The 12,918-nt window shown below is 40.5% G+C and overlaps 1 protein-coding gene across 1 annotated transcript in view; it reads left to right on the top strand.

Moving 5' to 3' along the window:
* The first annotated feature begins 1,395 nt into the window (after window positions 1-1,395).
* LOC127651272 (lysine-specific demethylase 2A-like) overlaps window positions 1,396-12,918 on the top strand; it is a 42,141-nt gene continuing 30,618 nt past the window's right edge. Inside the window, 1 exon segment of the mRNA XM_052137025.1 lies at window positions 1,396-1,526. Within this exon segment, the coding sequence (XP_051992985.1) occupies window positions 1,431-1,526 (96 nt within the window). The 5' untranslated portion in view covers window positions 1,396-1,430.

The following is a 12,918-nucleotide window of genomic DNA, read 5'->3' on the forward strand; positions in this document are numbered from 1 at the left end:
GCAGTTTACAGGAAAGTGCTGCTATTTTCTTATTGGAATAGTTTTATTATTATTATTATTATTTAACTTTAGCCTTTGTAATAAATGTTCTGTGTTTGATTGTTCAATGTTACATGCTTATTAAAAGAAAAACACTTGTTACAGGCAATTCATATGTTCTCATCCTTGCATTAGAATATAAAGCAGTTTTGATGGTGTCTCATGATGTAATGTTCCATGACATGTTTTATCTATTACACAGAGAATATGAAACTTTAGCTAAACGTTTTTTTAAAATCACAAATCGAATCGTAATCGCAATATCTGGCAGACAAATCGCAATTAGATTTTTTTTCCCCAAATCGTTGAGCCCTAGAGGGAGATAAAGCTCGAATTCACGTCTGCCAGTGGGAGGTCATTAATCGCTTGACCGTCGGCACTACCTGCTGACCTAATGGCTTCAAAAACTGAATAAGCACATCAGGCTTGCTTGAAAAATTCTGTCACCAGAGTGTGCTATTGTGTTCTCTTCAAGTGACCAATGAGCTTCTTTTACTGAAGAACTGACAAGACATCAAGCTAATCTGAATGTTTTCATCGCGCTCAGCTGCATATCATCACTAACACAATAGTAATCCATATTGAGCATTTTTCCCTGTGTTTTTCTCATTCACTAAAATGACTAAATGAAATCAGAAAAAGGAGGCACAACAGTCTGTTTATATTGAACATAATTTCTTCCCTCACTGAAAGCTACATATGGACAAGCACATTCTAAGGCAAGCCTTGAGGGAATAAATACACAATCACACACTTTACAAGGTAAAGTTACTCCACGAATCGCTTCATAAATCACTATATTATAATTGTTTATGGTGATGTGGTACTCCTGTTTTTATTTTGGCAAGCTCCACATGACCGTGAATCAGAGGGAGATGCAGTGAGTTCATTCACCATTCTTAATCAGCCAGTGTGTGATGACTCCGACTGAAAAGCGAGATGTTTGGAGTCTGATAGTTTGGCATAATTATGTTGGTGTAAAATATTTTTTTGTGGCGGGCGGAGTGTTGATGATTGTGCAGAATATGTAAAACCATATAGATTGACTTGCTGCATTCATGGTGTAGTGTAGAATCCATAAATCAAGTCTGAAATCATGTTGTGTGGTTGTTGGTGTTTTGAGAATGTTAATAGTTTTTTTTGAAGAAACAGCACAGTTCTTTAAAAAAAATGTATTTATGGTTGGAGGGAGTGCTATGTGCAGTCTGCCTGTTTTTGAAGAAAGGGGGAAGTGGAAGACTTATGATTGGATTGGTTTAGCAGACCATGTGAGCAGAATTGCGGAAACGGAGTGAGAGGAGAGAAGGAGGGGGCACTGCAGAAACGATAGGATGACCAAGGAGAACAGACAGCAGATATTCTAATTTTGAGAGAGAGGAAGAAACACCATAATGGAAAATGGAGAGGAGATCCTGACGCTTGTTGATGGGGGAATGTTTATGAGACGGAGAGGCAGGAGGAAGAGGGATGAAGATGTGACACTGAAGGTGCGAGGTGTGTAGTGTCTTGTTGCCCTCCACAAGGGCTCCGTCCCAGTGCACTGCAGTCTAGTGCCTGCAGATAGCTGTAGATATAGTGAAAAGAAGGGAGGTAACAAACAAGGTTGTAGGTGGATGACTGGCTGGGAGGAAGAGCACAGAAAAGAGAGTTTTGGCATCTATCAGTTGCATTGTCCTCCATTATGCTTTCCATTGCTGCTTCACTTCTAGCTCATTTCAGCTGCATTGTTTGGATGTTGTTTTGATGTGATTTCCTCTCAGTGTTCCATTAATCGTGTCACATGAGGACGCAGTGCAGGAAGGTAATGATAGGAATGGTACAGTCTCACCTGTGATTGTTTGACCCATTCTGAGAGTTGAGCATGATTACTCTGTCAGATTTTTTAAAATAAGAAGATTTTACAAAGCAATAAATCCATGTTTACATGACATTTTAAATAATCACGTTATTCTCTGCTTTTGACATCAGTCCTTGAAGTTCAGCATGTGCACACATTGTATGAGCCAGTAAGAACTCCGGTTAATGTGTATACATGCCACGCAAAATCAATGTAAAGGGCAAAAATCTACCTAAGTCGACCGGTTTATTCATAAGCCGTTTATGCCCTTTATGCCGATAAAGGAACGCGGTTTATTGCGTTTACATGACCACACACGTTATCATCTTAAGCATTATCAGCGTAAGAATGTGCATATAAACGTGCTCTGTTGCATATGAAAGAGACTGGGAGATTCAGGATCAGACAGCAGCTGACTGACAGCGTCACGTGGTGCGCACAGGCCCAGAGGAGGTGAAAACTGCAGCATCATTCACAAATGTGTACCATCCGTACAGAGCTGACTAAACTCTGCAGTAGAGATAACCAGGCCCCAGTGAGTTACTTCAAATACCTGACACTTCAGGGACACATTGTGTTGTTTTTGGTTGTGGATGAGGTTTTTTTTTTTTTTTGTCTGCAGTGTATTTGGTAAAAGTGCTTGTAATGTCTTTAAAAAAAAAACAGCCTAATGGTGCGTTCAGACCAGAGGTGTCGAGAGCGTCAAATCGACCGGAAATCATTCGTTTTCTAGCACAGTCAGCGTCTCTCGGCGGCGAGAAGCGGCGCGGCGAGTCTTGGGCGGTGTGGCGAGTCTTGGGCGGTGTGGGCGTCAGAGGAAAGTTCAAGTGCAGCCAACATTATGGTAATGAGCTTTGACGTGGTTCGGCGGCAACCTCTTGGAATATAGAATTGCTCCGCTCTAGCGAAGTCTAGAGAGCACAACAATGTAAACTTTGGTTCCCACCAAACATTAGTTCCGAAGACAAAATGGAGGAGCAACTGATTATTGCCATGGCAGGTTTTCCCTTAATATATGATCTGTCCCTGTTTGCTTGCAGGGACAGATCATATATTATTTAAATAAAATGTAAAAACGATGCGTGGACAAAGTTGCCTGAAATTGTTGGTGTGCCAGGTGAGTTGAAGTGGATATTATGGTTTATATAATATTATATAATAATATATACAATTATTTAATGAGGATATACGCTACTTGTGATATGTCGTCAAAAAGGTACCGGTCGACATGTCTGGATGTTTTGTGGCCCCTTTAAATATAGTTCACAAAACCAAGCATTCTGAACGGACGTTGCCACCTATTTCAACTACGTCAGAGCATCCACAAATTTTCGGTAGCGTTGTTGGCAGGGCAGCCAGAGCGAGTTTTTACGCTCTCGCCGCCTCTGGTCTGAACGCACGGTAAGAATACTGACTTTTTGGGCTGTTGTGAGTGAATGTAAAGCAGTAATTTTAATTTATATATATATATGCACATTTATATAAAACAGGTAAGGGTTGTGCGTCAGTGGCAGATTTCTCAAGATACTGCACAGTCGTGCCCAATTCATTTAGATTTTTCTCCCCCTTTTGTCCTTGTGTTTGTGATGACAGGGATTTATATGGCTTGTGATTGGCTAGCACTCCTAATAGAGCCATTTAGACAGAGGCATGGGTGAGCAGAGGAGGGTCTTATTGTTTTGTTTAAGAGGGTTTATGCCTTTGAGTGTTACTAACCTGCTCTTGCAATAGTGTAGTGATGTGTTTGAGCAACATGACTAACATTCCAAATAGGCGCTATTTCAGATTTTACACCACCACCACTCTTGTTTTTTTTTATGTTCATTGTAAACGGCTTTCTGGGTTAGACCTCTTTATGTGACCAAATTTCGCGCTATGCAATTCAAAAATGTCTGGCTAGTAAATGTTCATATTTCACTTGCAAGTGATTGAGTTGTGGATTAGCAGTCTTTTTAGCAAGTCAGGTCACTTGGTGGCCATCTTTGGAATGCTCCCAGGCAGCTATTTTTCTATGAAGCAAGGGACATTCAATTGCAGCTCCTTTCTACTTGAATTGAAAATGACTGAAATCTCTAAATCAGTTGGCCATTATGATCAAAGAACATATTTCAAATCAGCAGTAAAATATCATAAATTGTGCTTCTTTACATCAGATTACGTATTATTATTGATGAGTCTATTCTTAATTCAGAATTGATTTCTATTTGGTAACCTAGTCTTTCTCACTTTAATGAAAATATAAAAATGGTCCATTCAGACTTTACATTTTAAAAATTCTCTCTCAGGGGGATACCCGTGAACCCACAAACAGTATCATTCATCAGCCACAAGGGCTTCTGTGCCCCCGTACTTGGATATCTGAATGTAAAGAAATATAAAAATATATAATTTTAATTTAAAAATTCTCAAACAAATATTTGACTGCTGTCATTATGCTTCAAAACAAACAGATGATCTTAACATTCTTATGCAACTGCACTCGATTGATAAACTTAAAAATATTTTTATATTTTGGTAGAAGATCCCTCAGACCCCACTGCTTTAGCTGTCTCTGGGCCCCCATTGCAGTTTTGTTGAGACTATTTTGACTGTTTAGGGTTTAATTATTCTCTTCTGCCAATATCGAACAATATGAAAAAGAATATTGTGATAAGATTTTTGTCCATATTGCCCATCCATAACAACACGTCAACAAACAGCATCGGCTTGCCTCCAGATTTGCACATGAAATGCACATAGACAGTGTTTCGGGAGATGTGGGTGATTTGTCTTTATTTTTAAATTATTTCGAGAGACGAAAAAAAATCAAACAAAAACATTGCTTCCCAATGCCTTTCTGTCTTTCACTCTATTTCTTTGGCTGTTGCTCTCTTGCTCATCAGGACGGTGCACATACAAGAATCTTTACTGATTTCTTAAGCAGCAACTAATGTCTTTTTAATGTCAACTTATGCAATTTACATCACTTTATTATAGGGTGACAAGATGACCATGACCAAAAATCAGGACACAGCAACGGTGGTTCTCAAAGTGTGGGGGAGGCATTGTACGGGTGCCTCGGAAATGGGCACCACGAGAGGCATGTTTTTATTTCAGTGGTTATTAAAGTTTTTATTTTTTATTTTTTTTAATTGTCATTAATTTGGTGAAAATTATTGTCCAGATGTTCCAGACTGCTACTGAAACAGTACATATACGGCACTGTCACATGATACCTGTTACTTTTCTTAGCACTGGCCAGGATGTGGCAATCACTTTATTACTGGATGAGGATTTTAAAAATGCTTTTATAGAGGCGTAAATCCTTGCAACTATCAGTTTTGATTAAAAATAACTATGCAGTGTTAAAATGTCTCCAATGAAATATAAAAAATTCTGAAAAGCAAGTCAGGATGGATGGAGGATTCCGTTTTCTGAGCCTCAAGCGCCCTCTGCAGGAATAAAACTCATTGGTCTCATTTGACACCATCGATGACTGACTACATTTGAAATATGTTCATGCACAGAGGCCTGTCTCATGAAGCCGGTTTCAGTGGCTTCCCAGGTGAGTTTGAGATTAGTTTAAGCAAACTGGTTTTTTTTTTTGGTCTCAAGAAGGCAACTACATTTTTATCAGTGTTCATTGCCATAGCAACTTACGCTACACGACTCACCTGCTATGGAGCTGGTTTAATTCTGGGTTACAGATTAGGGACGGTATCTGCTCCGATTCTGAAGAATTAGACTGATAGTGTATCAGTCCGACAAGCCTGATCCAAAACTGATACTGTGTGTTTGTCATGTTCGTTACTGTCAAGCTCCAAGCATGTATAAAAAGTGCACAATTTAAATATATTACTGTTGTATTTAAAATTAAAAGTCAACCAAAACAGTTTGAGAACCACTGGTGTAATGTGTGACCAAAGATGAGATCCATATCCTACATTTTCAATATTTTTTCTGTTCTTTACAGTCAGTTGTTGACCAGAAATTAAATTTGATCAATGGTGATTCTGTCCTCAACGTGTCTGTAATTCACCACTGTTTACATAACCGGAGTTTACATTACCCCCAGCGCTAACGCTAAGGAAGCGCTCTGTGAACTGTATGGGGCTATGCGCGAACTGCAGAACGCTCACCCCGATGGACTGTTTATTGTCGCCGGAGATTTCAACCATGCGAATCTCAAGACAGTGCTCCCTAAATTCCATCAGTATGTGGACTTTGCAACGAGAGGGGCGACTGCGCTTGATCTTGTTTACACAAACATCCCAGGCGCGTGCCGGTGGAGCCCGCCCCCACCTCGGCTACTCAGACCACATCTCTGTTATGTTAATTCCAGCATACAGACCGCTCGTCAGACGCACTAAACCGCTTCAGAAGCAGGTGAAAACCTGGCCAGCAGGAGCCATCTCTGCTCTTCAGGACTGTTTTGAGTGTACTGACTGGCAAATGTTCAGGGACGCTGCAACATATGGCGATTCTACCAACTTGGAAGAATACACAGCATCAGTGACCAGCTACATCAGCAAGTGCATTGATGATGTCACTTTTTCCAAGACCATCACCACACGCTCCAACCAGAAGCCGTGGATGACTGCGGAGGTGCGCACGCTGCTGAGGTCCCGAGACTCCGCCTTCAGAGCAGGCGATAAGGCAGCCCTAAGAACAGCTAGGGCCAAACTGTCACGGGCAATCAGAGAGGCAAAGCACGCACACGCCCAGAGAATCCACAGTCACTTCCAGGACAGCGGTGACACGCGGCGCATGTGGCAGGGTATCCAGGCCATCACCAACTACAGGACAACATCAGTTGCCTGTGACAAAGATGCCTCCCTTCCAGATGCGCTGAACGACTTCTACGCTCGGTTTGAAGTGCAGAACGACGTGGTGGCGAGGAAGACCACCCCTCCTCCCAACGACCAGGTGCTCTGTTTTACCACGGCAGATGTGAGGAAAACTCTACGTAGAGTCAACCCACGGAAGGCTGCTGGACCAGACAACATTCCTGGCAGAGTGCTCAGAGGATGTGCAGACCAGCTAGCAGATGTTCTTACCGACATCTTCAACATCTCTCTGAGCAGTGCCATCGTTCCAACGTGCTTCAAGGCCACCACCATCATCCCCATGCCAAAGAAGTCTTCAGTGTCCTGCCTCAACAACTGCCGTCCCGTCGCACTTACACCCATCATCATGAAGTGCTTCGAGAGGCTCGTCATGAGGCACATTAAGACCCAGCTGCCCCCCCTCACTAGACCCACTGCAGTTTGCGTATCGTCCAAACCGTTCAACGGACGATGCCATCGCCACAACCCTCCATCTGGCCCTCACCCACCTAGACAATAAGGACTCATACGTTCGAATGCTGTTCATAGATTTCAGCTCGGCATTCAACATAATCATTCCCCAGCACCTGACTGGAAAGCTGAACCTGCTGGGCCTGGACACCTCCCTCTGCAACTGGATCCTGGACTTCCTGACTGGGAGACCTCAGTCAGTCCGGATCTGGAACAGCATCTCCACCACCACCACACTGAGCACTGGGGCCCCCCAGGGCTGTGTGCTCAGTCCACTGCTGTTCACTCTGCTGACTCACGTGTGCAGTAATGCACAGCTCGAACCACATCGTCAAGTTCGCCGATGACACGACCGTGGTGGGTCTCATCAGCAAGAACGACGAGTCAGCATACAGAGAGGAGGTGCAGCGGCTGACGAACTGGTGTAGAGCAACAACCTGTCCCTGAATGTCGACAAAACAAAAGAGATGGTTGTTGACTTTAGGAGAGCACAAGGTGAACACACTCCGCTGAACATCGACGGCTCCTCTGTGGAGATCGTCAAGAGCACCAAATTCCTTGGTGTTCACCTGGCGGAGAACCTCACCTGGTCCCTCAACACCAGCTCTATCACCAAGAAAGCCCAGCAGCGTCTCTACTTTCTTCGAAGTCTGAGGAAGGCACATCTCCCACCCCCATCCTCACTACATTCTATAGAGGGACTATTGAGAGCATCCTGAGCAGCTGCATCACTGCCTGGTTTGGGACTTGCACCGTTTCGGACCACAAAGCCCTGCAGAGAATAGTGAGGACAGCTGAGAAGATCATTGGGGTCTCTCTTCCCTCCATCAAAGACATTTACAAAAAACACTGTATCCGCAAAGCAACCAGCATTGTGGACGACCCCACACACCCCTCACACAAATTCTTTACCCTCCTGCCGTCTGGCAAGAGGTACCGAAGCATTCGGGCCCTCACGGCCAGACTGTGTAACAGCTTCTTCCCCCAAGCCATCAGACTCCTCAATACTCAGAGACTGGTTTGACACACACACACACACACACACACACACACACGTGTCCTGAGTCGCACTTTAAATTACTGTCACTTTATAACTGTCTGCTACCTCAGTAACTGCTATGTGCATAGAACACTATCTCATAGTATGTTATGTGTACGTTTTTAGAAACTGTCATCTTTTTGCACTACTGAGTACTGGTCGGCGCTGCACTGTGTCTATTGTCCTGTTCTTTGTAGAGGTCGACCGATTAATCGGCCGATTTTTTTTTTTTGCATTTTTTACATAATCGGCATCGGCCAATATCCACGAATATCAAGCCGATTATTAGGCAGGCGCATCTGTGGGCAGCCTAGTGTTGTTGTGGAACACGTGTTTGACGCACACTGCCCCTAGAGTCATTTTCCAGCAGAGTGAGCAGCCCTCATCCAGTGCCTAAGGAAGGAGCTAAGTTCCTTGGAGAAAACAGTAAGGGTTAAATTTGTATAACTTCTTTAGAATTAATTAAAAACTTTTGATATGTTACTGCCAACTTCAAGAAAAAACGTGACGAATGCGATAGTTGACATCACGTTCGGCTACTTTTCATATTGATAACGTAGTTGAAGTTGCATTATCACAGCAGAAGGGTTGCTATCATGTCACAATAATTAAGCAAGAATTTTGCAATTACAGACAGTGAATCTGAGACTTTTATTTGTTCTGTTTGTGTGTCTTATATTTGAGAGGGTTGTCACTCAATGCAGATATATAAGTAATAAAAATATACCAACGCAGTATATGCTATTGAAGGACTGGCTTTGGTAAGCTCAGACGTTATCGGTTCTGCTGTCGGTACTGGAGAAATTAAGAAAATACATTCTTTATTGCTATAGAGAGAAAGTTATTTTATCTCGCCAGCCATTTCTATGTATAATAATATGAAACCATTTGTCTGTGATGCAATTTAGCTATTCGCAGTCAGAGAGAGAGAGAGAGAGAGAGAGTTGTGCTCACGCGGTGCCACCGCGAGCACAACACGAGCCCTGCTTAATGAGTGACAGAACTAAACATTCAAACATAGCCTGGATTAGATCTGTGATTATTAGTCTGATTTTATTTTAGATTTCGCCTTCCAAAGATTATAAAAAGAATATTTATACATAAGCCGCATTCTGTCTAGCACAACTTCCTTCCCTTCTCAGCGGTGCACTGACATTTCTCCCTAAAACTCAAACTTAACGTCAGAATCAGCACGATCGGTGATTGTTGTAAAATGCAGTCTAGCTACTGTTGCTAAATTGCGGGACGCGTTTAATAATAAAAAGAGCGCAAGAGATACCGTTCCCAAGGCGGCGCATGCTCCGAAACACACCGCAAAGAGACAAGCAAAGTATAGGCTATTTTGGGTTTCATGTGCGCGTCTAAACGATCAAATATACACAAAAATATGTCAAAACGACCGGCTTGGAGATTCACTTAAACACAGTTTATGTCTTAAATGGATGTAGTTATGGAAATAGTTGGGGAGAAAATGTGCTGCATCAGGAGCCTATTAGATCTGAACTCAGTCTTAAAGGGGAAGCTGTCTATTAAACGTGACGATTGAGCCATTACTGCGAATCAAACAACAAAAGGCAAAGAGAAAATCACTTACAGCTCTTGAATGAATAACTTCTGCATTAATAAGCATTAATCTATCTATGATAAACTATGCAGTGTTATTTTACAATTGATTACTTTATTAGATTTCTTTTTAGACCACACCTGAACAGTAATGTTAGTAGACCTTCATGAAATTAAATCACTGTGCCTATATAACGTTTATATTTGTGTAATATATATATATAACAAAAAGAACCGTTAAGAATACCGTTAAAGTACCGGATCGATAAACAGTATCGGTAAGATTGTAATACCATTAAAACCTTAACGATACCCATCCCTAGTTATGCCTGTGCTTCTCTTGGATGCTCTGAATATTGGATTACGTGTCTGGATTGCCCCTTAATTAAAGCTGCATTTGGATCTCAACCTTCGTGTCTCGGAGCAGTTCGTAACACCTGCTTTGTTTATTTAATATATTTGTTATACATTATTTATACAATATGTTTTTACATTATACATTTTTAATTTAAGTGTACAAGTGCAGATTGGTCAAGTGTTCAATAAATGTATTTGTTGAGAAATGTTGTCTATCTTAAGTAATTATCTGTGTTACATTTTATCTTTCAAATAAAAGGTTCAAATAAGAGGTTAAAAACAAGCACATATCAGCCAAATATCGGCCAAAATAAATCGGCAGCATTAATCGGCCATCGGCCGACCCGGATTTCAAAAGATCGGCATCGGCCTGAAAAAAACAATATCGGTCGACCTCTAGTTCATTGTCAGTAATTTGTTGTACTGTCCCGTACTTTGCACATGTTTGCACGTGCACTTTATATAGGTATTTTATTTCGTTGTGTTGTCTCATGTGGTCCTGTGTTGGTCCTTTTGTTGTTTTTATGTAGCACCATGGTCCTGGAGGAACGTTGTCTCGTTTTGCTGTGTACTGTACTAACTGTATATGGTTGAAACGACAATAAAAACCACTTGACTTGACTTGTAGATGGTTGTCAGGGATTGTTTATATGTGTTGCTGAAGACACCGTTATTTGTTTGTACTTCAGTGGCATGATTGAAAGTATTGCTTGTTTTACATACAGATCTTATGGAAAAGACTTTCCTACAAGATACAAAAAGGATTTGGTGGTGATGAAGCTTCTCAGTCTGAGATTTTATTTCCTCAACACTGTTTGCTGCAAGGCTCCATCTTGTTCTCTGGTTAAACTGGCTGACAAAGGCTGAATGAAATGCAACCATGAAATTGCAACTGCACATGACATACAACTGTGTAATTTAAGTCTTTAAATTGTAGTGTTAAGTAGGGCTTGGGAAAATTGATTCACAGATGCCAAACATGCATATCTGATGCATTTAGAAATAGCTATATACAAAAAGGCCATACAAGCCTTATTTTACAACATCCTAACACCCTAAAGACATTTTGACTGATTTACGCCAAAATCGTATACCCATAAGTAAGACCTTATAACTCTAAAAAAGAATTGCAAAGAGCATCAATTGCATGGTATACATTTTTAGAAAACATTTAAAAAATGAAGGAAATATATTTTGATCCTGCAGTGCTTCAATACTGCTGACAAAACACACACAATATGAGCGCTAAAAAATAAACGTAAGTTATTATTCAGTTTGTCATTATACCTTTTATACAGGAAGTATGGATGCTCAGTTTATTTTGGTGGTGTTCTCCATGTCAACTATACCAGGAAAAAATTTATGTGTGGATAGGACAAAGCAATCCAAAGTTATTGCATATCACACTAAAAAAATATTGTGCTGGTTTTACTAAAAATAATTTAACTTGACACACTTTTATTTGACATGTTAGAATTCACATGTAATGCCAACAAAAAGTTATTAAGGCAATATTTATCTTGTAGGGAAGTACCATTTTCAAGTAATTTTTACTTATTATTTTCTGATAGGCTACAATTGTTTTTAAGTTACTCATGATTTTCAAATGCATTTAATTTATATTCCAAGGTTCCTAATAAAGCCTATTTATTATTTTTTTTTAAAATGTGTAGTCAACATGTGTTTCTAAAGACTTTCAAAATATTTATCCATATTGCAATGTTACAGATTCATTAAACATTTCAACAGCAATACATTTGTAAATGTATCCAAGAAGCTGTTAAAAAAGAAAGAAAAAAAAAACTTGGACAAAAACACAAATGGGATTACAAAGAAACTGGTTTGGCATCAAAATATGTACAAGATAGGAACAGTACCTGAACAGTTTCAACATGAACTGCAGTTACATTTTGTCTGAATGTTAAATGCTAATTAAAGTTTGGAAATAGTACCCGTGTAGTTTACAATGTTGCAGCAACATCACATAACAAATTTAAAAACAAAAAATGACAGCAGCAAAGACGCATGCATTTTGCATACTTCATAATTAAGGGTAATGTGCAAAAATGAATTGCCGACTTTTACATAAATATATTTTGAACTAATATTCCAGACTAAAAGACATTAAAACATGACTACAAAGATGCACTTGAAGACTTTGAACACATTAATAAAAAATATATATATGCAAGAAAGCCTAAGGTAAATTTGTCTTTACATCTGAAACATCAGTATAAACCTAATATCCCCTGAACGACTATCCCAACTGTTGGAATGTTGTCGTCAGTAACTTTGCTGCAAAGTCATTGTAGCATGTTGTGTTAAAATATACCCCAATTGGGTTGAGGCTTCAAGCTATTATCCGCGACATCCATACACAACTCGCCACGCGCCCCACCGAGAGCGAACCGCATTATAGCGACCACGAGAAGGTTACCCCATGTGACTCTACCCTCCCTAGCAACCGGGCTAATTTGGTTTCGAGCTTGCGACTCCATGGGTGTTAGTCAGCGTCTTTACTCCCTGAGCTACCCAGGCTCCCGCTCTCAGGACACTCCTTCAGTTATATCTCTGGATTTACAAATCGTATGAAGTCAATTGAGGGCTTTTTTTATTCAGTATAACCAGCTGTGAGTGGTGATATGTCATTTTCTTTACAATGTGTATTTTACATGAATTAATGAACCAAAATGTTACTGAAAGGCTGTATCTTTATTTTTATTTTTTTATGTTCTCCATGTTCTCTTCATATTCTAATAAACACCTTTCCAAATGTACAGTTGAAGACACAATTATTAGCCCCCCTA

The sequence above is a fragment of the Xyrauchen texanus genome, chromosome 11, assembly GCF_025860055.1.
Source record: "Xyrauchen texanus isolate HMW12.3.18 chromosome 11, RBS_HiC_50CHRs, whole genome shotgun sequence".
In the NCBI taxonomy this organism is placed as follows: domain Eukaryota; kingdom Metazoa; phylum Chordata; class Actinopteri; order Cypriniformes; family Catostomidae; genus Xyrauchen; species Xyrauchen texanus.